Here is a 25,051-nt window from a genome sequence, read left to right as displayed (position 1 = left end):
GGGAGGGGAGGCGGCCGCAGCCTCCCTGCAGGGGTCGGGACGCGATGGATGGGTTTCCGGGATAAGAAGGAGGGGCGTGCACATGAGTTGGTCCGTGGAGAACAAGCTTGAGGTTCTGTCACTAGTCTACCTGTGGCTATTTACATTTAAATTAATTAAAATTAAATCCAACGAGAGCTTCAGTTCCTCCGTGTCACCAGCCACACTTCAAGCTGTCAGTAGCACGTGCTGTTGTCAACAGCTACTATATTAGATAATGCGGAAAGTTCTATGCGGCAGTGCTGGTCTACACAGCCTTCACATCCACAATGCCACACAGACCAGACCTTCAGCCACCCCTGTACACTCAGACCCCACCTCTTTGTAGGCAGCACATAACAAACACAGTTCCACACACATTCCACACACTCATTCAACACGTAACAGCCACCCACCGACACATCCCTGCAGAACTCTCAGTGTGTGTACACACTTCCAGTATATACCCCTGTCCATGGGAAGACAAATGTGAACACATACACATGCATCATCACTGTGAACTGCATACAACTGTTAATACGATCAAAATACAAATTAGGACAAAATGGATTTGCAAGTATGCTGAAATAGATACAAACTCAAGCCATGTGGTTCCCACAACAAACCTCAGCACGTTTGCAGACTCGAGTAGGGGGGAAGGGAACCCACGTTGCTGAGCCTCTGCCAAGGTGCTGGGCATGGAGTTAGCCATTTCAATGTGTTAATTCATTTAATTCCACAGCAATCCTGTGAGGAAGTTGTATTACTCTATTTGCATAAAGGGGGACAGCTAAGTTCAGAGAGGTAAAATAACTTACTGAAGGTCACACAGCCAGTTAGCAGTATGGTCAAATATGAAGCCCCATTTATCTAACTCCATAGACAATGCAGCATGCTGTTTCCAAACACTCCCTCTAAACACACACACACACACACACACACAAATACAGGTGTGCTCTCTCCTGTACTTAAGGTGAGGCTCCTCATCCAAAAAGTACAGGTATTTGGGGAAGTGAGCATGGAGTTGCCTAGACTCCTTTGTAGTCCCTTCTGACAAATAGCATTAGGTCATTCAACAAACACTTGCTAGTCTTCTGTGTGCTAGATCATGTGCCAAGTGCTGGCTCACAAAAGTGAAAAGTCATACTCGGTTGCTCTGAAAGAGTTCAAAGGCCACCAGAGAGGTATGAGGGAAACTTGAAGACAATACAGAGTATGCAAGAGACCTAAGCTATCAGAGCCCTCAAGTCCAGGGAGCCAAGGAAAAGGAAACCTGAGTCAGTCAAAGAAGGCTTCTTGGAGGAGGCAGCATGTGACCTAGGGCATGAAGAGTGAATGGGGTAGAGAGGGATTGGTATTGATTGGGACATTAGTTGAAAGATGAGATCACTTCCTAGCTGCAGGAGACACAAGAGACCTTCATTTGATTCCTGGCTTGAGAAAATGCCCTAAGTAGGAAATGGCAACCCACTCCAGTGTTCTTGCCTGAAAAATTCCCTGGACAGAGGAGCCTGGCAGGCTATGGTCCATGGGGTCGCAAGGAGTCATAGCACAAATCTGCGTGAGAGATGAAATAGGACAGGGAAGCAGATTCCAGAGCATTGTAGGTGCTGGGGAATTTTTTTTCTTTTTAACCACACCATGTGACATGAATCTTAGCTCCCTGAGGAGGAATTGAACTGGTGTCCCTTGCAGTGGAAGCATGAAGTCTTAAGCACTGGGCCACCAGGGGAAAAAGTCCCAGCCCTGGGGATTTTATATATCATCCTCAGGTGCCTGGAAGGGATTAACATTTTTTACGATAGAAAAAATAGTATCCTGCTTGCATGTTGGAAAGAATGGACAGAAGGGAGGAGAGCTTGGACTAGGGAGACAGTGCAGCAGGCTAAGGGGATTGTCCAGGCAGGAGATAGTAAGGCTTGATGTAGAGTATAAGATCTGGACAAAATAAGAGATACAGGAGGATGAGGGATCAGAGCGCATCCTGGCCCTGAGACAGTGCAAGGCAACAGCTTTCCCACCCATGAAAATGTAATGAAAACTATGATTTTCTTTCAGAGCAAGGCGTATGTGCATAGGCACATGATGTTTTGGACATAATTATAGGGGATTCGTATTCCCTGAATCCCCAGTTTAAGAGCCCAGTTCATTGGAATTCTAAAAGGCAAAACAATGTAGTGGTTAAACTTGTGGATGCTGGTATCAAACTGGCTGGTTAATTATCTTAGCTGCAACACCTATTAGCAATGTGGGCTTAGCCCAGACATTGCCCCTTTCCTCCTCTGTAAAACAGAAGTGATCCTAGCACCAATATCAAGACCTGTTGCTATGAACAAGTGAGCTAATTCATGTAAATGAATGAACCTTGCCTGGAACACAGAAAGTGCTCAGGGAAGTCCAGGTGGTTATTACTACAGACTGTTGTTACTCTTTAGTCCCTCAGTCACGTCTGACTCTTTTGTAACCCCATGGACTGTAGCCCACCAGGCTCCTCTGTCCATGGGACTCTCCAGGCAAGAATACTGGATTGGGTTACCATTTTCTTCTCCAGGGGATCTTCCCAACCGAGATATTGAACCCCCATCACCTGCATTGGCAGGCAGATTCTTTACCACTGAGCCACCAGGTAAGCCCATTACTATAGATTAACTCAGTACTAATGAAACATTCCCCTTTGTACTTGACTTCACAGCTGAAGTTCTGGTGTCTTCTGGTATGGGTCCTCCTACCTGAATCCTAGAACCCACTTTTCCGTTTCCCAGAATCTACCCTTCCTTTTTGGTCTGAGTCTCCATTATCCTCAACCCTGGTTATTAGTAGTAAGCCCACTAACCCCTCTTCTAAAAGAAGGAAGAAGAGGACCAGACTAGATCACCATGGGGATCTAGTCTTTGCTTTTATTTTGGAGGAAAGTGTCAGGAAGAAGACCTGTTATTTGGAGGAGAATCCTTCAGCATGAGAAAGTGAAAGTCATTCAGTCGTGTCTGACTCTTTGTGACCCCATGGACTATACAGTCCATGGAATTCTCCAGGCCAGAATACTGGAGTGGGTAGCCATTCCCTTCTCCAGGGGATCTTCCCAATCCACGGATTGAACCCAGGTCTCCCGCATTGCAGGTGGATTCTTTACCAGCTGAGCCACAGCGAAGACCAAGTATACTGGAGTGGGTAGCCTATCCCTTCTCCAGCGGATCTTCCTGACCCAGGAATTGAACTGGGGTCTTCTGCATTGCAGGCGGATTCTTTACCAACTGAGCTATCAGGGAAGCCCAAGTCAAATCAGCATGACTGTCCTCCCCAAATTTAAAATCATAGACAACTTCCTCACTGTGGCCTGCCAGCCCCTCTCCAAAATGTCCCTGGCCCACATTTTCCATTTACTTCAGCCATCACTCCCACACCCATCTAAGTTCTAACAGGAGGTGGGGGTGGCATTTGCCAAGTTCACTGAACTCAGAAAGGCAATGGAGGAGAAAGCATAGGACTTCCAATCAGAAGAGCCACCACCGAATGACTGTGTGACCCTGAGGGTGTCCCTTCCCCTGTGGGCCTCAAGTTCCTAATCTGTAAGTAATACCCACCCTTCACTCTTCGTGGAATCTCGTGAAGACAAAATGAGCCAATGGTTAAAACTGGAAGATGGAAACTACAGTGTGGGTAGGAGTTGATAGTATTCCTCTTGGCCTTTTGGCCTCTGTGATGTCCCTTTAGCTGGAGCTGTCTGAGCCCAGATCCACAGGAAGCCCTGTAACTAGGTCTCTAGGACTATCCACAGTTGGGTTGCCTGGGTTCCCTGGGAGGAGAGGGGGCCTGTAAATGGGAGGGTTGGGGGTCTGTCCCCTAGTTCAGAAGCACAAAGGCCTTGAAGGAATTCCTAACTTGGATGAGAGTTAGAGGTTCAGGTTTCCTCTCTCATCACCATTATGGCCTCCATTCTGACATATGACAGGTTAACTGTTCCACAGGGAGCAATGATAGAAGTCATAGGCTTCCAAGAGGTCAGACCAGGCCAGGCAGTCTGCCCTTGGGAAGATGCATGGCTGGTTCAGATCAGATAGTTAAGAACTCACACCAGCTACCTTCCTTCTGCCTTTTGAGTCCTCAAAACTATGCAACCTGTGCTGTCTCTCAACTGTTTTCATGAAAAGCAAGAAGGGAAAACGAGGTCAGGCTGAATCAGTAACCACAGTAGGCTTTAGTGATAACAACTGGACTTCCCAGATCACTAGGCCCTCTCCTGGTCTCTATCTTTTGTTCTGTGTCTCCCTGACTTGTTCATATTTTATTTATTTATTTAATATATATATTTTTGGCCACTGTGTGGTTTTCAGGATCTTAGCTCTCTAACTAGGAACTGAACTAGTGCCCAAGGCAGTGAAAGCATGGAGTCTTAACTACTGGACCACCAGGAAAATTCTCTCCCTGACTTGTTCATGAACTTGAGAGTACAAGGAGTCATTCTTTTCTCTATCCCCAATGTTAAGCACTGTGCCTGATAAATAGTAGTCCCTGTGTCTTTCATTTATTAATTCTATAGAGCATTGTTCTAAGTGCTGGGGATACAGAGTTGAACAAGCCAGACAATGTCCCTATCCTTATGGAGTTCATATTCTAGTGAGGAAGACACACAATAAAGATGTAAACCATGACGATTATCAATAATGAAAAATGCTGAGAAGGAAATTAAGCGTTGCGATGGGGTGAGGGATGTTACTTGAGAGATTAATGTGACAGGGAAGATCTGACATGTAAACTGAAACATGAAGGATGAGAACAGCCCAGCAGCGAACATCTTGCTTAATAAATATGTGTGGCAAGAATAGACGGATGGATGGATGGATGGACAGATTAATTCTATACAGACAAACGAACAGGGTGGATTCCGGTGTGAATGAGAATCATGCTGTTAATCTCAGTCCCTAGTATGCTTAACACAAGAGAGGAAGGTGGTCAGGATGGGATGTACTGCTGCTGCTGCTAAGTCGCTTCAGTCGTGTCCTACTCTGTGCGACCCCAGAGACGGGGGCCCACCAGGCTCCCCGGTCCCTGGGATTCTCCAGGCAAAAACACTGGAGTGGGTTGCCATTTCCTTCTCCAATGCATGAAAGTGAAAAGTGAAAGTGAAGTCGCTCAGTCGTGTCCGACTCCTAGCGACCCCATGGACTGCAGCCTACCAGGCTCCTCGGTCCATGGGATTTTCCAGGCAAGAGTACTGGAGTGGGGTGCCATTGCCATGGGTCCCAAATTCCCAACCTTGCTCTCAACCCGAGTGCGCATCGAGCAAACGGATTGGATCCAGGGTCTGCTGGGGGGCGACCAAGAGCTCATGCCTTTCCCTTTAAGGCTGGAGCGGAAGACCGCGGTGAAGGGCCTTTGGGTCGGCGGGAAAGAAATAGGTCTGCCCCTTTAAGAGGGCGGAGACGCTGAGTGGCGGCGGCTTCGAACGCGGCCTAGGGAGCCAGCCCCCCAGGTTCCCGACCACCCTCCTTCGGCCCCCACCTGGATTTCCAAGACACCTCTCTCCGACCTTGCCCCGGAGACACTGTCGCCAGGACTCTGACCCTCCCACGTGGATCAAGGCCGAAGCTCCGGCGACCCCTGGAGTCAGGGTCTGTTCGGCCAAGCCGCGGCCGGAGCCTACTGGCGGTCGCCATGGTAATGTCGCGCCGGGGACCACCCGGCCGCCGGGTCCCCGGGCCGCGGGGACCTATCTTCCGGGTTCCAGACTCTCCCTCATGCGAGCTGCAGGACCGGGTTAGGGTTTCAGGGAGAGCTTGGTGGGGTCGGGACGCCTGGCTCTAGTCAGGGCTCGGCTTGGACATGCCCGGCCCCCCAAAAAAGGTCTCCCACTCACCTCCCTCAGGGTTTCATCTCCCAGTCTCTAACCTTCCGTTTCACTAAGGAAGACTCTGGTTCATCCTTACGGGTGTGCTCAAACGTCACGCCTCCCGGGCCCTCCCCCTCCCCCAACCATTCCAGTCTGTTTCTTGACATTGGGCGATAGGTCTCCCTAACTGTAGCTCTTGCTGCTTTGGCAGCTGGAGTTAGGCACATCCCTTGGCTCTAGGGCTGACACACTTTTAATGCCTGCCACAGCAGCCCTGCTGTCCAGAAAGATCTGTGGGGATGAGGGTGGAGGTGGGGGAGGTACATCCCACCTCCCAGGACCCTAGCTTCTGGGTGTTCGATAAAAGGAAACCACTGACTTGTCTTTCAGAATCAAGGCCTCTGTGCTGGGCATGCTTGGATTTATGGTAATATCCCTTACATCTGACAGGGGTTCCCCAGGCCAAGCCTCTGGGGGTGTGGCAAAATCCTTAGACCTACATGCCCTGTACTGGGTCTAAAGAATGACACAGGCTCCCTTGGGCAGCCTTCCCTTTGCTTCCTCCCTCTTATTACAAGATTAACACAGATAGACCTAAGGGAATTATTTTACGAGAGAGGATTCTAAATCATCCATCTAAGTCTTTAAGTAAACCCCATCTCTCCTCATCCTTTATTCCTTCCCCAACACAGAGGAAAACAAAACAAAACAAGCAAACAGAAAACAGTACACCTGATGTCTTGTTAGAATTAGGAAAAAGCAGAGTGAAGACAAAATGTACTTGCAAATGGTATTTCTCCTCCAACCTCAATTGCTTTGTTTTCCTTTCAGGCATGCAGTCTGCAGAAGCTGTTTGCTGTGGAAGAGGAGTTTGAAGATGAGGTAAGGAAGTGTTGGTGATCAGAGATGGCACCCAGGCCTAGAACTCAAATTTCCTTTTACCTGACATGTGTATCTTTTTTTCCTTTTTTTTCTGTGAGAGGCTTAGAGATGAGAAATATAAACAACCCACTTAACTGTCTTAAAAACAAATAAAAAACCAGAGAGATGAGCTGCTTAATTGTCATACCTTTAAATTATAAGGGCCTTTGCCTGGAAGCTGTGTCACGTGGATGATTGGATTCACCTTCATGATGACATACTTCATGTGGGAAGAAGTTAATGGAGAGGCAGAGACAGCACAGCTACTAGACAGCTGGGGGCCCAGGGTCACCAACTGGCCACCTGAGCCAGGGCAAAGTATTTCATTCTCTGGCCTTCCATTTTCTCTCCTATGACATGAGGGATGTTCTTCTGCCTCAAACATTCTTCCCTTCCCTGCTCCCTCTGGAGAAGATGAGGGATTAGATTAGACCTGAAGCTGGCATCTTAGAATCACCTCTGCTGAGTCCCTGCCACGTACCAAATAAATCAGAATTTCTGGGGATGGGCCCAGGCAGGGGTATTTTTAATCTCTTGGTGCACCCAGAGACCACTGAACTAGTGATCTGCAATACTGTCTTCCCACTCAGATCTAACAGATGTAGTTTCATCTGGGTGGCCCAAAATTGTTATGTCAAATCCTTTTCAGAAAGAAGCAGGATTTAAGTGAATAAAGCCCCCAGAGGTAAATTAAACTGCTTAAGAATACAACACTGGGCTTCCTTGGTAGCTCAGTGGTAAATAGTCTGCCTGTCAGTACAGGAGAGATGGGTTTGATCCCTAATCTGGGAAGATCCCAGATGCTGTGGGGCAGCCAAGCCAATGCATCACAACTATTGAGCCTGTGCTCTAGGGCCGGGGAGCCATACCTACTGAGCCCACGTGCCATGACTACTGAAGGCACACGCCCTAGAGCCCTGTGCTCCGCAGCAAGAGAAGCTACCTCGGTGAAAAGCCTGTGCACTGCAACTAGAGTGTAGCCCCTACTTGCCGCAACTAGAGAAAAGCCCACGCAGCAACGAAGGCCCAGCAAGCTAAAAAAATACAGCACCAATAGCCAGCACCAACATTAGACGTAACTCCAGTCTAATGTACATGGAAACTACTAAACTACATTTATAGAAGAGTTGCTCTGGTTTATCAATGACAAGCCATTCAGAGCTACTTTTTGACTCCCAGTGGTTTGCTTTTAAAAAATCACTTCTAGATTTGTCCGGATGCCTAATTTATGCCTAGTGAGATGGTGCACCAAGGACCCTTGTGGCAGCCACAGCCCCGTACTTCCCTCCCTTTGAAGCTTTTGAAACCTGAGGTTTGAAGGGAGAAACAGACCTTTTAAAATTCCCTCTCTGGCTTGTCTCATACCCTGAGGCCCCAAGACATAGTGACAGACGCATGTATGAGTTCCAGTCCTGGTTCTGTGAAGTTACTTAACCTCTCTGAGTCTCGGTTTCTATATCCATAAAACAGGGATAATAATATACCTATTCATAGGGTCATTGTGAGAATTCATTGAGAGAATTCTGGTAAAATGTTTACATGGTACCTGGCACCCAGTGAGATGCTTCACATGTTAGGTGTTTTGTTATCATTTGGGGACTTGATTTTTGTTTTTAAAAATAACTCAAAACTGCCAGCTTTGTCAAGGAGATATGTGTCCTTGTCTTTGTCTTTCAGCTTTGGAGATGTGTAATTACAGACTGAAAAAGTGACCCTCCTGGGTCTTACCAGGTCAAGGTAGGACTGCTAGGCTAGTAATGGAATTAAGAGTGAAGGACTCTGACAGCTCAAGTTTCTGTTCCATGACCAGTCCCTTCCCCCTTCCCAAGGCAGATGACATCATGTCTGAGAGGGAGCTCTTCAGGGGAAAAGGGCTCCATCAACTCCCAGGGTCATCAGGATTTTATTCCTGCTGTAATTCTAATATTATTATTATTACTAAGTCCTAAAGTAGTCCTGTTGGAGTATGCTAGTCTCCTGATAATACACCAAGCAGGAAAGATCCTTTCTCTAGCCTAGACAGTCTAGTGCGGCAGCAGGGGTGGGGGTGGAGGGGACCTTCCTGTCAGTTAAATCAGCAGTTCTGACTCAAAAACGCCCTCGGAACAGGTCTGTTGCTCTTGAAGGTGTCAATCTCACCTTGCTTCCCAACTGGAATCCATACTTAATTTAACTTGCCTGAAAAGCTATATTTGACTTCTGCCTATTTTGCTGGATCCAAGGCCTCTTTGACTTACCAAAGACTCTGTGTGTGTGTGTGTGATGAGGGGAGGAGTGGGTTGAGGACACGAAGCAAGACCAGCTCCTGAGTGCACAGGCTGGACACCGGAAAGCTAATTTCCTTGAGACGGGTGTGTGCCCTGGGGAATTTGTTTGACTCCTTGGTGACCTGGTTCCTTTGCTTCTCTTACTGCTCCAACTGCCACCACCACCCCACCTCCTCTCCCCTCCCCTCCCCCTCAAGACTGAAGAAAGAGAGAAGCTACCTGAAGACTTAGCCTTAGAATGTCTGGCAGAAGCCTGGTGGCGGACTCTTGGGCAAAGTCAAAGGTGGTGAGAGAGTCTACAGCTGCCTTACATGTCTTGGTTTCCTGCTTGCATGTATCTGCACACACAGACACACCACATGCCTGAAACAGTAAAAGCAGAGTGCTTCTTGACTTCCAGACGCCAAGACCCATTGTCTCTGCTTCTTTGTAGGATTTCTTGTCGGCTGTGGAGGATGCAGAAAACCAGTTTGCGGGCTCACAGCCTGGAAATGCCGGGTGCCTGAGACCTGTCTCCTCCCGGCCACAGGAGGCCCAGCTGCTGCCTCAAGTCACTGCCCCAGCAGAGGCTGCGGGCCTGCCAGCCCTGGGACGTCGCCTTCCTACCTGCGGTGGGCCTAGGGCCACTGGGGATGCACTTCCCACAGGAACAGCTGCCCTAAGGCCTGTCTCGACATCCAGCAGCTGGATTGGCAATCAGGGAAGAGCGACACTGACAGAAGTGCTTGAAGAGCCAGGAAGACCCCAGTCCTCAGCCTCCCACCCCCAGCTCACCTTCAGGAGCAAAGAGCAGGTGATTGGTGGCTTCGAGGGGCCTGAACAAGATGAATTTGATAAGGTCCTGGCAAGCATGGAGCTGGAGGGGCCCAGCTTGGAGCTGCAACTTGGAGTTCACAGTGAGGCCGCAGGAATCCTGCCCAGCTGGCAGCAGGAGGACTCTACACTGGCTAAAAAGGCTCGGGTGGCTGATCTGAGCAGACCTTGTCAAAGAGGACCTGTGCCTTCCCCCCACGTAACTGGTATCCCATCAGCCCCAGATCCCACAGTCCTCTGCAGGACTCCAGAGCCTCACTTGAGACCTGGAACCACGGGTAACTTTCCTGTTCCAGCTACCTCAGTGGTTTGTGCTCAGCCACCCCACTGGGAAGTCTCTCCTGTGGGTCCCCCTCCTCGAACACCTCAGCCTCTCCAAGCTGCTGGCAGGCCCATTCAGAGCAGCCCTCAAAATCGTTTCCCTGCTCAGCCATTCCGGTCTCCAAACACCTGTTCAAGTGGCAAACTCCGTTTTCTTAGACCCCGGACTCCCAACTCACGCTGTGCTGTTCCCTCAAAGACCAGCTGTGGACTGTTTCCTCAGGGTCCACCCCAACCCCGAACTCCAGCGTCTTCTGTCCTGTCTCCTGTCTGCACCCCGAAGGGTCCCAGTCCCTCTCCGCTCCCTCAAGCCACTCTGCAGACGCCCATCGTCACCAACCACCTGGTGCGGCTGGTCACCGCTGCCAGCCGGACACCGCAGCAACCCACCTGCACCTCCACCCGGGCCAAGATGCGCCGTTTCCCCGGCCCAGCAGGGCTCCTGCCTCACCAGGTGAGTGACAGCTTTGCTCTGGCCAGAGCCAGAGCTCCCCAGGCGGCTCCCCGGGCGCTGGAGAGCAGCCGGGTGTGTCCCAGCCCTGCCCAATCCCAGAGGATCTTCAATCCCAGAGGAAGTGGAGGAAGGAAGGGCAGGGGTTGGGGGCTTTCCAGAGCTGTGGGAGAAGTCAGAAGTGGGGAGAACTGAAGGCCTGAAAACCACATAGATGGAGACGCCTAAGGCTCTGAGAACATCACAGTTTCCATTCATTTGTTGAGCACCTCCTGTTTACTGGCCCCGGCCAGGAAGACTCGTTCTTTTATATTTACTAAGGACTGGTGTGTGTTGGGCCCTTTGATTGGACCTGAGGATACAGAAATTAACGTAGAAATAGTTCTCATCCTTCAGAGCTCCAGGGGAGTGGAAGAAGCAGACTTAAAAACGGTATGTAAAAGGGACAGAGAGAGTAGAGGTCATTCCCTGGGTGCTGGGGAGACACTGGGCTCCTTGTGCTTCCTGGGTGGGCTTTGGACAGATGAATAGGAGATTTACAGAGGTGCGTGTTGGACAGCTGTGTCCTGGAGGACATTTCAGCAGTGGAACGACAGGAGAGAGTGTGTGCAAAGGCACAGATTCTCTGGGAGGTCCACAGAACCATTCAGTGTGGCTGGTGTGTGGGGTCACCACGGGGGAGTCGGGGCTGAGCTTGGAGTGTGGATTTTGGCAGCAGTAGAGAGACAGGGTCCCTCAGACTAGTCTTAGATCCGATCCCAGATAATTGGACTCTGAGAATCTGGTCTGGTTGTGATAGGTTACCCCTTTTCCTCACATTTGAAGGGTGTTTTCTTCAATTAGAAGCGATTTCTATTCATTAACTTGCTCTTCCCTGGCACTTTAAGAGAAATCCAAGGAAGCCATGTACATTCCTCCTGGGTTGGATCCCTGTCAGGAAGGGTGAGGTCCCCGAGAAGGGGTTTGGGGAAAGCTACGCTCTTACTCACTTCAGGCCTCTCTATTCAGGTCATCACCCCCTTCAGGAAGCCCCAGGATTTGTTCCTGAGCCAGCTCCAGCTTCCTCACATTTCCCCAAACGGTCCCCAAAGCATCTTTTTTGAGCTGCCAGTGAGGCTCTTGAGACTTTGTTAGGAGAGATGTAATATGTGTTAATTGTCCCTGATAGTTTCCTGAACTCATTATGTGACCCAGACAAGAAGCTGTACTTGTAAATAACAGCTGCTGAGCTTGCTCTCACCTTCTCCTCCTCTCTCCCCTCGTAGCACAGTGGGAAAAATCTGGACGACATCATGGTTTCCACGCCCCAGACTCCGACTCACGGTGCTCTGGCTAAATTCCGGACAGAGGTAACTGACTCCATGCAAATGCTAACTTCCTGGGACTCATTTAAGAGAGAGGGACATCCTTGTATGTTTCAGAAGCTGAGAATCAGAATCAGTGCTGCTCAGCCTATTTTCTGGGGTCACACACCATAGCACGTTGAGGGACGCCCGTCCTGATGCCAAAGGGGTGTTTAACTGATGCCATGGGTTCAGCCTTCTTTCCCAGCTAAGAAAGAACAGCCGGGCTAATTCCATCTGCCCTCAGCAGAGGAGAGTGCAATAAGTATCAGGAAATTATATCTCAGGAACCCTTCCTCTCAGGATTCTGGGAATCAAGCTGGGAAGCTTATGCCTTCACCTTGCCTCTGGTGCGTTCCCTCTTGGTGGGTGAGACTCAGCCTTCCTCCTCCCTGGGATTCTGGTTGACCTGCTCTGCCTCCCAGATCCACTTTTGCTTTTAATTCTCTCTAGAAGTTTTTCTCTTTGCTGTATCTCTGTATATCCACCAGTCCATTTCAGCTCCAAAACAGTAAATACTCATCTGAATTTAAAGCATTTTTTAATATAACAAGGTGTACAGTTAAAGCCAGAGGCATCTCAAGTGAAATATAATTGGTTTCAAAATTGTCTGGAAGCCTATAAATGTATGTGGGGGCTCCCTAGCCCTAAGCCTTTTTAAGTTCATTACAAGGGACAAGCGTAGCTAGCCTTTTGCATTAATATAATTAAAGTCAGGTCCTGATTTAAAATAAACTAAGTTACAGAGCACCTTTGCTCTTGTTTCTCAGTGAAAGATGTGATATGCAGCAAGTTTTCACATACCCTTTTCTGAACCTTGAGATAAACGAAAGGAGAAAACATGGCCACCTGCTGCCGGGAATTCACCCTTGCTCCCCCGCCCCTCCATCCCGGCTCAGTCAGGGTCTCTAGCAAGGTGGGCCCATGAACACCAGGCTCCCCTTCTGCTCTGTTGTGCCAGCTTGTTACTAGTTCCCAGGCATCAGTGGAGGAAGACTTTGGACGAGGGCCCTGGCTGACCATGAAATCTACTCTGGGTCTGGATGAGAGAGACCCTACTTGCTTCCTCTGTACCTACAGCATCATCATGGTGCTGCGAAAGGTAAGGGTTCTGGACGCTGAGACCCAGAGGAAAGGCCGTTTTTATATCTCTCCCCAACCTTCCCTGCTCCACCTTAGGCAAGGGGCACTCTGTTTGCTCCCTCCTACCCTAGGCCTGTCTCTGAGCAGCAGCATGAAGATACCATTGGGTTGTATCTTCCACTCACCTACCTTTTCACTGCCATCCACAGTATCAGGCACAGGAGAAGTGGGTTACGGGCATGTCTCCATACATCTGAGTCCTGAATGGGGTAGGGTAAGCACACTGCTCCCCTTAGAGCTCCCCATAGGTCAGAAGTCATGTCAGACTCATGTTAGTGCATATGCTAACGTGCTCCTGCCTGTGGTCTGCGTGGTAGAGATCTATATAAATATATACACATAAATACACAAGAGAAAGGAGGCAGGGGAAAGAAATGAAGGACCTGCCAGCTTCAAGTCTGCCAGGGGGAGATGGGCTGAGCCTTTAAACTGCCCCTTGGCCCTCCACAAAGGAAGATCATCACCACACTGGTATGCTGCATCACCACCCCCACCCCTCCTCAGGTTGCCCTGGCTCACTTGGGAACCTTACAGATGGGACATGTCTGGCTCAGCAAATGCCTCTTCTTGTAACCAGGCAGCCCTGAAGCAGCTTCCTGGGAACAAAGTCCCCAACATGGCGGTGATGATCAAGTCCCTGACTCGGAGCACAATGGATGCCAGCGTGGTTTTCAAGGACCCCACGGGTGAGGAGTTAGGTTCTGGTAGTGTCTGGTGAGTGGCCCCATTGAGGTCAGCAGGTGAAGAAGAGCCATCCTCTGCATTCACAGTTAGGATAACTGAGACAGTGAGCTACCTACTTCCCACCTGGGCCCAGACCAGGCTCTGTGCTGCCCTTGACCCTGAGACTGATGGGCGGCGTGGTGTTTGCAGGAGAGATGCAGGGCACAGTGCACAGGTTGCTGCTGGAGACGCGCCAGAATGAGCTGAAGCCTGGCTCGGTGCTGCTGCTCAAGCAGGTACTCTCCCCTTCCTTCCATGGAAAAAGCCCTGGTTGTCTCTCTGATTTCCTTCCCTCCCAGGCCCCAGGCAGAGAGTAGCTGCGCTGGTGCTAGACCCTGGCTTACTGGAGCCGAGTAAAGGCCTGACCTCTATCCTCCAGGATAGAGTGGGAGTGGGAATGGCCTGTGAAGGGCCAGGGGTGGGCAAGTGGTTGTACTCTGGCACCAGGGTTGAGGCGAGAGTGATTTCTGTGATCCTGGTGCAGAGGCCACCAAGGGAGAGGCAGGTGGGACCAGGTGGCCAGCGGTGCTCTCTTAGGACATTGGACCCCCCCACCCACCCCTTCTCTCCTCCAGATCGGAGTGTTTTCTCCTTCACTCCGGAATCACTACCTCAATGTGACTCCCAACAACCTGGTCCGTGTTTATAGTCCAGATGCTGGAGACGGGAACATCCTCAAGGGATCTCAGTCCTTCCCCCAGGTAAGAGGAGCAGGATGGAGGAGGGATAGCTAGAGCCGCTGTCCACCTGGACCTTCTGGTTTCTTCCCTTCCACCACCTTGGGGAGCAGGGATGTGAGGTGGACAGTTGCCCTACGGTGAAAAGATGTCTTTGGGGACAGGGCCATTGCCTCCTGTCCCTGGTCCAGCCACCTGCCAGATGGCACGGTAACAGGACCTAGAGGAGCAACTGGCTTCTGAGTGATCCCTGAGTGTCTGATGGCAGACTTGAACGTCATATAGCATAGGAGTCACTTGAGAACTAACCAAGGTGACAGTCCACAAAGGGGCGGGGCCCTCAGTGAGTGACTGAGGGTTGGACTTGCTGCAGGTGGCTGTGCAGAGAACAGACAGCTACAGATGGTCCGTCAGGTGAGCCAGCCCTTGCTCGACATCTTTCCCCCTGCTTTCCACCTCTGCTAGGTGAGGGGACACCAGCCTAGAATGCCTTGGGGAACCAAGGAAGACTGAGTTCCAGGCAGCTCCACTCCAGGGTGAGGGTGCAGAGCCCGGCCTTGACTTGGCACACAGTGTTCCCTCTGGCCACCTGCACCTTCCTGGGATCCTGAGTTGTTGTCATGGCCTGGCCTGGGGGTCAGGAGACCTGGGTCATGTCCCTCCTCTGCTGGAAATTTATAACATGACCTTGGGCAAGTCCTGTCCCTTCCCCTGCTGTTGCTTTGTCTATAAAATGAGTCTATAAAGTTATAATCTGTGACGTCTAGTCAAGTTATGCTTTTAGCTCTAATTTGCTACTTCTCATCTTTCTCCCTAACTTCTACATTCTCTCAGTATCACCCCTTTCTAACAAAGCATCTTGATTTCCTTTTAAATTTCAAGTCACCCCTGGACTTCCCTGGTGGTCCAGTGGTTGGGATTCCATGCTTCCACTGCAGGGGGCACAGGTTCAGTCGCTGGTCAAGGAACTAAGATCCTGCAAGCCAAATGGCATGGCCAAAAAAAAAAGATCCAAGTCATCCATACTTGTTGAAAAAAAATTAAAATGGTACAGAATAAAGAAACATAAAACTGACCCTTCCCTGTTTGCATTCCCTAGGGCTAACCATGGTTAACAGGTTTAATTACTAATTTTAATTACCTATTCATATATTAGCTATTTGGGGGATTATTAATAGCTCATTTTTAATTCCAGCCTAACTCCTTAGTATATTTCTGAATGGCCTCTTCACTGTCTGCTCCAGTTACAGAGATTCCCTAAAACATCAGATACCAACTGAATTAGAAAAGAAAATCAGCCAAAAAGTTTTTTGGTTTTGTTCTATTTATTTTTAAATTATCTGTTCTTTGGGGTGTTTGGTATTTCAGCTACCTCCCCAGCATAGGCTGGGTGACTGGCCACTGCCGCATTCCTCTGTCCTGTCTTTCCTGAGCCCCTACCTATTCCTTTGAGCTTGTCTGGGTGGAGATGGTACTGTCTAGAGAGATTTCAGGGGCACAGGTATTGGTAACCAGATCCTCTGTCCCCAGGATCTTGGAAGTTTCCATGAAAGCCTCCAGCAAGAGAGCGAGAAGCCTGGGAAAGGGCTCCAAACAGCACAGAACCCAGAGGCAGGGGCGACTCTCGAGAAAGAACTCCCAGAAGCAGGTAAGACGGTCAGTCCACCCAGGAGCCAAAAAAATGCTCCTCCTATTTCCTCTTGAATAGCTCAGGCAGATTGTTCTGGCTGCATCTTGTTCCTCCTCCTGTGAATCTTTGCATCTTACAGAAATTAGACGTGGTGTCTTTCCTGGCAAGGCTGCAGACCACAAACTAATTAACACAAAGAATGTGATCTTCAGCTCCTGCGTTTCCAGGCCATGTGCTGTTAGCCACAAGGAGGAGATAGACTGGCGCCAGCCTTGAGTCTTCTGTGGGCTGATGGCTAAACCACAGAGGCAGATTTCTCCATCCTGACTAAGCTCTGAGGCCCTCCAGGTGGTGCTAAGGGGTCCAGCATCCCCGTAGTTAGGGTGGGACCAGGATACAGATCTGAGAGGCCCAAATACAGACCTCTTCGTGGAGGGCCAACTTGTTCCTCAGGAGGGAGCCTCACCCAGGTGATGCTAACACAGTCCAGGTCTGATCCTTAGCTCTTGGATCCCACAAATGGAACCCTCATGGGATTATGGGTAGGTGTCTCCATGTTAACCAAATTCACAGTAGACCATGGATAAGCCACAGAGCCCATTTATTTATATTGTATGAAAAAGTATCTACCCCGTGTGCTGGAATCTTCTCTAGAATCTTCCACTATCTCCTTGTAAGTCAGCTTGAGGACAAGCCAAACCCTCCTCAGAAGGTTGCTGGTGGTCATGGAATAAGAGAGGCAAGCTGCCTGTAGAATGTTGTGGTTGGTGTCACATCTCCACAGTAGGGACAGACCTTCCAGGCAGCACTGGGAGACACAGATGCGGATTCCTGCTCTGAGTCCCATTCCCCTTGACTCACACTGGCTGCTCATTCCCCTTCATTTACCCTATCGGTTCTCCAGACAGTGTAGCTAGTGAGCGGCAACTTTTTTGTTAAAAGCAAATTCCAGTCCTACATCCCTGGGTACAATGCTGGTCACCCGAGTTAAATTTAAATGCCCCCAAACTGATTTCTGGGCTTCCCAGATGGCACAGTGGTAAAGAATCTGCCTGCCAATGCAGGAGACGTGGGTTTGATCCCTGAGTTGGAAAGATCTCCTGGAATAGAAGATGGCAACCCACTCCAGTATTCTTGCCAGGAAAATTCCATGGACAGGGAAGCCTGGCAGGCTATAGTCCATAAGGTCACAAAGACTCAGACACGACTGAGCATGTGCACAGACTGACTTCTGCCCTTCTAACAGCAGTGTTTGTCCAGTGCTCTGTGCCAGACTGGGAGCTGGCCTCTGCAGGTATAGTTTCCAGCCTGACTGACGCTAGGGCTGCCTAATTCCATCCATTCAGCGGGCGTTTTCTAGTTGGAAGCCGTGGCTCTAGCGTCAAATGGATGCGCACTTGGGCAAGTAGTTGACCTCTTTAAACTCTGTTCTCTTGGGCAAAGTAAGGATTGTAACAGGAACCACCACGAGATGCCCTCTGCAGGGGCCGTGTGAGGCCGAAGTGAAGTGATGAGTGTAACGTGTGCGGGCCTGTGCCTGGCACCAGGTGTGCCCCCAGTACATGTTAGCTGCTCTTGTTCACAGTCAGAGCAGCAGTAGGGGTTACTGAGGCAGCTGTTTCCAGCTTCTCAGGCAGAAGTACCCATCCAAGAACTGTAGTCAGGACAGTTACTTCTGTCCTCTCGGCTCACAGAAGCACTTTGGGGGAGGGGACGGTGACTTCTCCCACCACGCAGAGTGCAGGTGAGAGACCATGTGAATGAGCTGTGTGATTCTGAGCACATCTAAGGGCTTTTCCCAGCCTTCTTTCTCCCTCTGTCCAATCAGACGGTTGCGCTAGGAGACCTCTGACGCCTTTCTGCTCAGGCGCTGTGCTTCAGGATGGAAAGAAGAACCATGGAGGCCCAGGGGGAGCCCCTTTCTTTGCAGAGTGACCTTGGCATTTTGCCTCTGCCTTTTGTTGAGTGTGGGGAGCAGAAAGGAGATGGAAATCAGGCCAGCCTCAGGCCCATCGATGTGGGGACCACTGCCCAGAGAGCCCCCTCCCTAACTGCAGCCGGGTTCAGACCCTCCTGAAGGGTGGGAGCTTCAGCTCTGAGTCACAAGGGGCCCTCAGGTTATCACTGAGTCTCCCCACCCTCCCTGTCCTCCTCTGCAGATGACCTGGATGGACTCCTGAGCGAGCTCCCTGAAGACTTCTTCTGTGGGACCAGCAGTTGGGACTGCCCCAAGGCAGGGCACCCGCCGTGAGCTGGCAGCCTCTCAGCACCACCCCAGAGCTCTGGCTGTGTCTGATCACATGCCTGGGAGAGAGGAGGACCAGCACAGCTGGAGAGCAGACAGAGTTCTGAGACCTCTGTGGTCGTTCCCACCCTGGACACTTTCCCCGAGAACACACTTGTCCCTCAGATTCTGCACTGTCCTCACTTTGGGTCTTCCTTTGGCAAGCGGAACTCTGCTCGGTATTGGATCTACTGTCCTTCGAGTCCTTGGGTGCATATCCCTTCTCCTCCAACAGGGAAGGTGTGTCACTCTCCCACCTCCCCTTGACTTTAGAGGATGCTGGGCCTGGGCCCTTGACTCCCTAGTCCCAGGACAGCTGAGGAGCCAAGAGAAGCTGTGGCTTCTGTGGCAATCTGTCCCTCTGGACAAGGAAGGAACACACTCAGGCTTCCCTCTGCTTTGTCTCTTGAGGCCTATAGCTGCCCAGCTCACCTGTGTCTGGGGCTCCAAGGTGCGGGGGCATGGGTGTGGCTGGGGCATCTTATTCTGAAATAAAAGCAGCTGCCTGCTTTACCTGCCTCCCTCTCTTTCCCAGCCTCTCAGCTCCTTGTCCTATCTGCCCTGCCCCTGGTGCCTTGGCCAGGACAGAGCCAAAGCTACTCATTTTCTTTCTCTTTTTTCTTACAGACTTTTTTTTTTTTGCTGCACTGGGTCTTAGTTGTAGCACATGGGGTCTTTAGTTCCAGCATGTGAACTGTTAGCTGCAGCATGTTCCCCAACCAGGGATCAATCCCAGGCCCTCTGCATTGGGAGCTCAGAGTCTTGGCCACTGGACCACCAGAGAAGTCTCTATAAACTTTTTGACAGTTTGAGATTTATAGGATTATTGCAGAGATGTTACAGGGAGTTCTCCTATACCTCACAACCAGTCTAAGAGCCAGTATTGACACATTATTAACTGAACTCTATGCTTTATTGACATTAACCCAGTTTTCCCCTAAAATTCTCTTTCTCTTCCAGGATCCCATGTAACATTTAGTCATCTTGTCTGTATAGACGTCTCTTGGCTGTGGTAGTTTCTCAGACTTCCTTGTCTCTTAATGACCATGACAGCTTCCAGGAGCACGGGTCTCGCTTCTTGTCGGATGCCCCCTTGTTGGAATTTGGTGTGTTTTCATGACTAGACGAGGGTTATGTGTTTGGGAGAGGAAGAGCACACAGGTGAGCTCCTGTCCTCATCGCATCATATCAAGGGTTGGTGTGGACTTTGATCACCTGGCTGAGATAGGCTTTGTCAGGTTTGGTCAGGTTTCTCCGCTGTCAAGTTACTCTTTTTCACTTTTTCCACACAACTTTGGAAGGAAGTCACTCTGCCGCCTCCACTTAAGGAGTGAGGGGTTATGTTCTCTGCCTCTTGAAGGGCAGAATATCTACATGGATTATTTGAAATTCTGCGTGGAAGATTGGTCTGTTTTCCCTTATTTTTTGTTCAGTCACCCATTTATTATCAGTATGGACTCGTGGATATTTATTTTATACTTTGGGTTAGAGTCCACTACTACTTTATTCTGTTGCCAAGCAACTCTTCGCCACTGTAGATTCTCTGTACCACCTTGAAGGCAAGAATTGGACAAGGGTCATGGGTGGGGTATAAAAGGTCTAATTATACCAAGTAACCAGCCAACCTTGTTTTCCTGTATGGAATGAAGGGAAAAGAGGAAGATGCTCTCAACATATGTTTGAGGAGATGTGAGCCCAGTTTGATGGCCAGCTTTGCCTGCCTCTGCCTCGGCTTTCACCAGGCAGCTGTGAGTCGGGGCCTCCAATAGACTTGGCACTGATCTGGGGAAGGCGTTATTTTCCCTGTTTCCAAAGAGATCCCAGGGATCCCAGCCTCAGAGCTGAAGGCAGCAAGTGCCTTAGGAACTCCACATTCACCTGGCGGCTGGCGGCAGTGGGACTCTTCCAGAAGGCTTTTGTGGCCCAAGCCCGGGAACAGGCAGGAGCTAATTCCCCAGCTCTACCCTTTCACACTCTCAATTAGTCTTCCTGCTTGAACACCTACCTGAGGTGGTTGGATGGCTTCACTGATTCAATGGACATGAATTCGGGCAGACTCCGGGAAATGGTGAGGGACCAGGAAGCCTAGAGGGTTGTGGTCCATAGGTTCAGGAAGAGTCAGACACGACCTGGTGACTGAACAACACCTGAGCGCACCACGTACTTTCTTTTCCCCAGCTGCTAACTCCCCAGCTCTGCCTCTCTAGCCTAGATCTGGGCCAGAGCCCTTCTACTCCGGTGGTCTTCGTGCAGCTAAACCACCCGTTCCCCCGGCCTGTGTACCCATCGCCCCTCAGCCCCTTGGAGCTGTGTTCTTCACTCTTAACCATCCTGACAGATGTCCTGATTTCTTGTGTACTCTGTCACCCCATAGGCTCTGAGCTCCCAGAAGACAGGCTGGGTATCCAGTCACCTGGCCCTGTTTCTGCCAATAAAACTGGGCTCCCTGTGGGTACATGTATGGGTTGAAGTAAAGGCCTCAGGAAGTTAATGCTGTGCATAGTTTTTCTGCCCTCAGGAAGTTAAGGCTAAGGACAGGACACAGAACATATGGTGTCTCTGGGGACTGAGCTGTAGTCAGCACCTTCAGGCCTGTGGCAAGAAGGCTGCAGAGAGGCTGGGGAGGACAGGGCAGCCTCAGGCCCCGCTCACAATGACTACTGTGAACCTCAGAGAAGGCCCCTCATGGCCCCACCTACCTTGCCAGCTCCCAACCCTGGGAACCCAGATGTGGGTGCTCAGCCGGGCCGTTGGCGGGGCAATTAAAACACCAAGTGGGTGCCAACACAGTTAATCACACCTGCATTTATAGAGGCGCCTTTCTCTGAGGATCTCCAAGCCCTCGCTGGGCATGATCTCATTGCTTCTCTGGGATCCCCCACCCTGGAATACCACCACGAAGCTGGGGCCAGAGTGGGTGAACAGCAGGGTAAAGGCGGAGCCAGAAACAGGCCAGGCTGCTGCCACACACGTGGGCAGGCAGATGCGTGTCCGCTCTGGTGGAGAATGGGGGCCTTCAGTCAACGTGCTGCACGCAGGAGGCCAGCCTGTAACAAGACCTACTGTGTGCCATGACCTGCCGGGGACCAGAAACCCAACTGAACCCACTCAGGTCCTGCTCTGGAGCCACAGTACATGGGCACACACGAGGCCCTCCAGAGCATGGATGGGGGGCAGCTGGAGCCTCAGGGGTGGGAGATCTGAGCAGGTGTCTCCCAGAGCAGGCGACCTTTGAGGGATGAGTCAGAAGGGACTTCCAAGCGGAGGGAACAGCAGGGAAGGGCGAGGAAATGTGAGGGGAATGATGCCTGACGCAGAGCCAAACCAGGGCACGGGGGTTACTGGGAGAGGGCAGGAGTCAGCAAACGTTTTAAGCTGGGAAATGAACCATTTCAGACAGATCCTTCCCTATGGGCAGTGGAGCAGAAGAGGGGACACCAGGTAGGAGGCTAGGCTGGTCTGGGTTAAAGGTCTTGAGATGGTAATTGAAAATGTGAGAATGAGGTGGAGTGTGTGTGTGTGTGTGTGTGTGTCTTGAGATGCTAACTGAAAATGTGAGAATGAGGTGGAGAGTGCACGCGCGCGCACGTGTGTGTGTGTGTGTGTGTGTGTGTGTGTGTGTGTGGACAGGGACAGCCAGGGCGTGCAGTCAGGGCAGGATGGGGGCAGGCCGACCCTGAGGGGCTGAGAGGCCACCCTCCTCCACCCAGGAACTGAGGAGAGTTTCTGGGGCCAGGATTGGCCAGCCTCCCTCCTGCCCTCCCCTTCACTGCTGGGAACTCACAGCAGCTAGTGCTGTTTGACGGCCTCATTCCTCCCCCTAGAGGCTCCTGAAAGCAGAGCACTTTGGGTGAGTGGTTTTGCAGCTTGAGGGTCTCCATGGTCCCCAGAGTTGTGAAGTCAAGCCCTTGGTCCTCCTCAGGCAGGCATGTGAGCCCTTTTAGGAGCTAGGGAAATCAAATAAGAAAACCCTAACCAAGATTCACTGAAGGCATCGTTAGGGACCATGCTGTCCTGCTTGGAAGGTGGGGAGAGGCGCTCTTACTGAATCACTCCACCTCTGGAGTCAGACACACAGGATCCCAGCCTGGCTCCCCCTCACAAGCTGTGACCTTGAGCAAGTAGTTTCACTTTGCTAAGCCTTAAGTGCCTCATCCATGAAACAGACATAAGACCACCCATCTCAGAGGTGTTCAAACTGTGATAATCAGCCTGATCATATAATTTATTGTCAAAACCAAGGTTGCTGTTTACCCGAGGAGAGCCAAGAAATCTGTATGGTGATCTGAGTAAAGGTAGACATAAAAACAATCTGAGTATTCTAAAGCTCTGGGCTCATATGTATGGAGTTAGTGTTGTTAATGCAGATGCTGAGCAGAGCTGTTGGAACTCCAGTGTGACCTGCCAGTATTTCCTGGGCTGGGGTCTGGTCTCCAGCCAACATCAGAGAGCCCTGTCCAGTCCATTTCCCTGATTGATTCATTCGCCTTGGACGTGGCCGACTCAAGATACTCCAGAAAGTGGGAGAATGCAGACCTGGGGTTCAGCTGGGGGCCGGCTCCCCAGTCTGAGGGTATCCACAGGGGCCATCCCAACCCGGGGCTGGGGACTGGCCCAACACCTTCTCTGCACCAAGATCATGACTCTGGGCAAACCCTGTTTATCAGAGCAGTGAAGGGCCTATTTATAGTCTCAGCTGCTCCTTTCTCTGGGTCACGGGTGAGGGGGCAGGGTGGCTCCTCAGAGCAAGGGTGGCAGTCAGGCGAGGGAACCAGCCCTGCCCAGCTGCTGCTGCCCAGACTCCTGGATCCCCCGCCCTGGGCCCCCCTGCCATGGCGGAGGAGACCTTCCCCTTCACCTCCTCCACCCTGCGCTCTCTCCGCCTCCAGCGGGAGTGGCTGGAATGGGAGGACCGGCGGCGGGCAGCAGCCCAGCAGTGCCGGAGCCAAAGATGCCCCCCAAGTTCCCAGGCCCGGCTCACTAGGCCACGCCGCTCCTGCCGGGACCCAGCTGTGCACAATGCCCTGTTTTCTGGTGAGCTACAGCAGATCCAAGCCCTGTTCCAAGATGAAGACGCTGCCAACATGATTGTGGAGACTGTGAGCAACCAGCTGGCCTGGTCAGCTGAACAGGGTAAGGAGCACCTGGTGGGGGCAGAAGTGGAGGGGTAGGGAGGAAGGTGGGGGTGGGGATGGGAGAGAGCCTGGACCCAATCTCCCCTTTCCAGCCCAGAGAATAGACCATCCCCTCCCACTGCCCATTGTAGATCCCTCCTAAACAGAGCTGAGGCATGCTTAGTGGTTTGTATGTCTTTCAGAATTAAAGTTATATTAACATGTTGTTGGAATTACATAGAAATACATGTATGTGTGCCAAGTCTGACTCTTTGCGACTCTATGGACTGTAGCCCGCCAGGCTCCTCTATCCATGGGATTTTCCAGGCAAGAATACTGGAGTGGGTTGCTATTTCCTTCTCCAGGGGATCTTCAAGACCCAGGGATCGAACCCGTGTCTCTTGAGTCTCTTGTATTGGCAGGAGGGTTCTTTACCACTAGCGCCACCTGGGAAGCCCACATAGAAATACAATTATATTCTAATGCAATTTTTTCTTCTGGATATATATCCACACAAATATTTTTTCTCTCATAGAATGAAATTATACACCAGATGCTATTTATAGCCTGATTTTTTTCATGTAACATGTTTCTGTGGCAATAACCATTAAGTCCATATAGTATTTTAAATAGACGCATAAATTCTATTGTATGGTTGGCCCATGATTTATACAGTGTTAGTCTCTCAGTCATGTCTGACTCTTTGAGACCCCACCAGGCTCCTCTGTGCATGGGATTTTCCAGGCAAGAATACTGGAGTGGGTTGCCATTTCCTTCTCCAGGGGATCTTCCAACCCAAGGATCAAACATGGGTCTTCTGCATTGCAGGTAGATTCTTTACCATCTGAGCCACCCAGGGAAACCCAATAGATTGGTTAGATTAGATTCCTTTTTTTAAAAATCTACTTTAAATAACAATATGACCAACATCTTTGTATCCTTAGGATCTAACTATCTGCCAATAAAAACTAATTAAAAAAAAGATCACTCCATTCTTAAGATTGACAAGGAGAAAAGACCAAAAAAAGACCAGACAAAAAAAGAGGGGAAAAAAACCAACACACACAAAAAAGAAAAACTGATTAACAGGAAATTGCCTCAACCCCCACCTATGGATTTGGGGGTTCAAAATCCTTGAAGAATTTATGCTGTTAGTCACCACTGGCTCCAAGGTCCTTTAGCTGCTAGAGATGTGACCCCACCCAGGGCATCTCGGTCTCATTCTGCAGCATGTCCCCCATCTCCCAAATGGAACTTGGCCTTAATTTCAATCTTAATAAAAAACAAAGCATGTTTTACCCAAGATTTAGGAAACCCAGGGATTCGCTTCCCTACAATGCAAACAACTGACAGTCTGATATTAGGCATCTATGTCCTCCAAACAAGACCTTGGCTATTTCCACAATTTGGATCCAGCACCAGTCCTATGATCAACCCCTCCTCCTACCCTTCCTTTCCCCACTCCCACCTCTTATCCCCCACCCTCCACCCTTCCCCACACTTTCACCCCACCCTCCCC

The 25,051-nt window shown here is 50.5% G+C and overlaps 2 protein-coding genes across 3 annotated transcripts in view; both read left to right on the top strand.

The window, feature by feature from the left end:
- Nucleotides 1-5,437: 5,437 nt before the first annotated feature.
- Nucleotides 5,438-20,372, top strand: LOC104982994 (chromosome unknown open reading frame, human C17orf53). Of its 2 annotated transcripts, XM_010832473.1 has the most exons (10): nucleotides 5,438-5,673; nucleotides 6,677-6,727; nucleotides 9,467-10,621; nucleotides 11,884-11,967; nucleotides 12,923-13,063; nucleotides 13,682-13,790; nucleotides 13,978-14,063; nucleotides 14,403-14,528; nucleotides 16,035-16,152; nucleotides 18,294-20,372. In XM_010832473.1, the coding sequence occupies exons 1-10, from the start codon at nucleotides 5,671-5,673 to the stop codon at nucleotides 18,383-18,385; spliced, it is 1,965 nt and encodes a 654-aa protein (XP_010830775.1). In that variant the 5' UTR covers nucleotides 5,438-5,670; the 3' UTR covers nucleotides 18,386-20,372. The 2 variants fall into 2 exon arrangements, with proteins under 2 accessions (XP_010830775.1, XP_010830776.1); XM_010832474.1 differs by lacking the exon at nucleotides 12,923-13,063.
- A 2,750-nt stretch (nucleotides 20,373-23,122) lies between these two features.
- The window catches only part of ASB16 (ankyrin repeat and SOCS box containing 16), a 7,901-nt gene continuing 5,972 nt past the window's right edge, over nucleotides 23,123-25,051 (top strand). The window contains exon 1 of the mRNA XM_010832517.1: nucleotides 23,123-23,551. Within this exon, the coding sequence (XP_010830819.1) occupies nucleotides 23,251-23,551 (301 nt within the window). The 5' untranslated portion in view covers nucleotides 23,123-23,250. The remainder of the gene's footprint in view (nucleotides 23,552-25,051) is intronic.

This window comes from Bison bison, unplaced genomic scaffold (genome assembly GCF_000754665.1).
Source record: "Bison bison bison isolate TAMUID 2011002044 unplaced genomic scaffold, Bison_UMD1.0 scf7180017861046, whole genome shotgun sequence".
Classification (NCBI taxonomy): Eukaryota; Metazoa; Chordata; class Mammalia; order Artiodactyla; family Bovidae; genus Bison; species Bison bison.
Note: the sequence above shows the minus strand (reverse complement) of the source record. Positions and strands in the feature narration are given on the sequence as shown.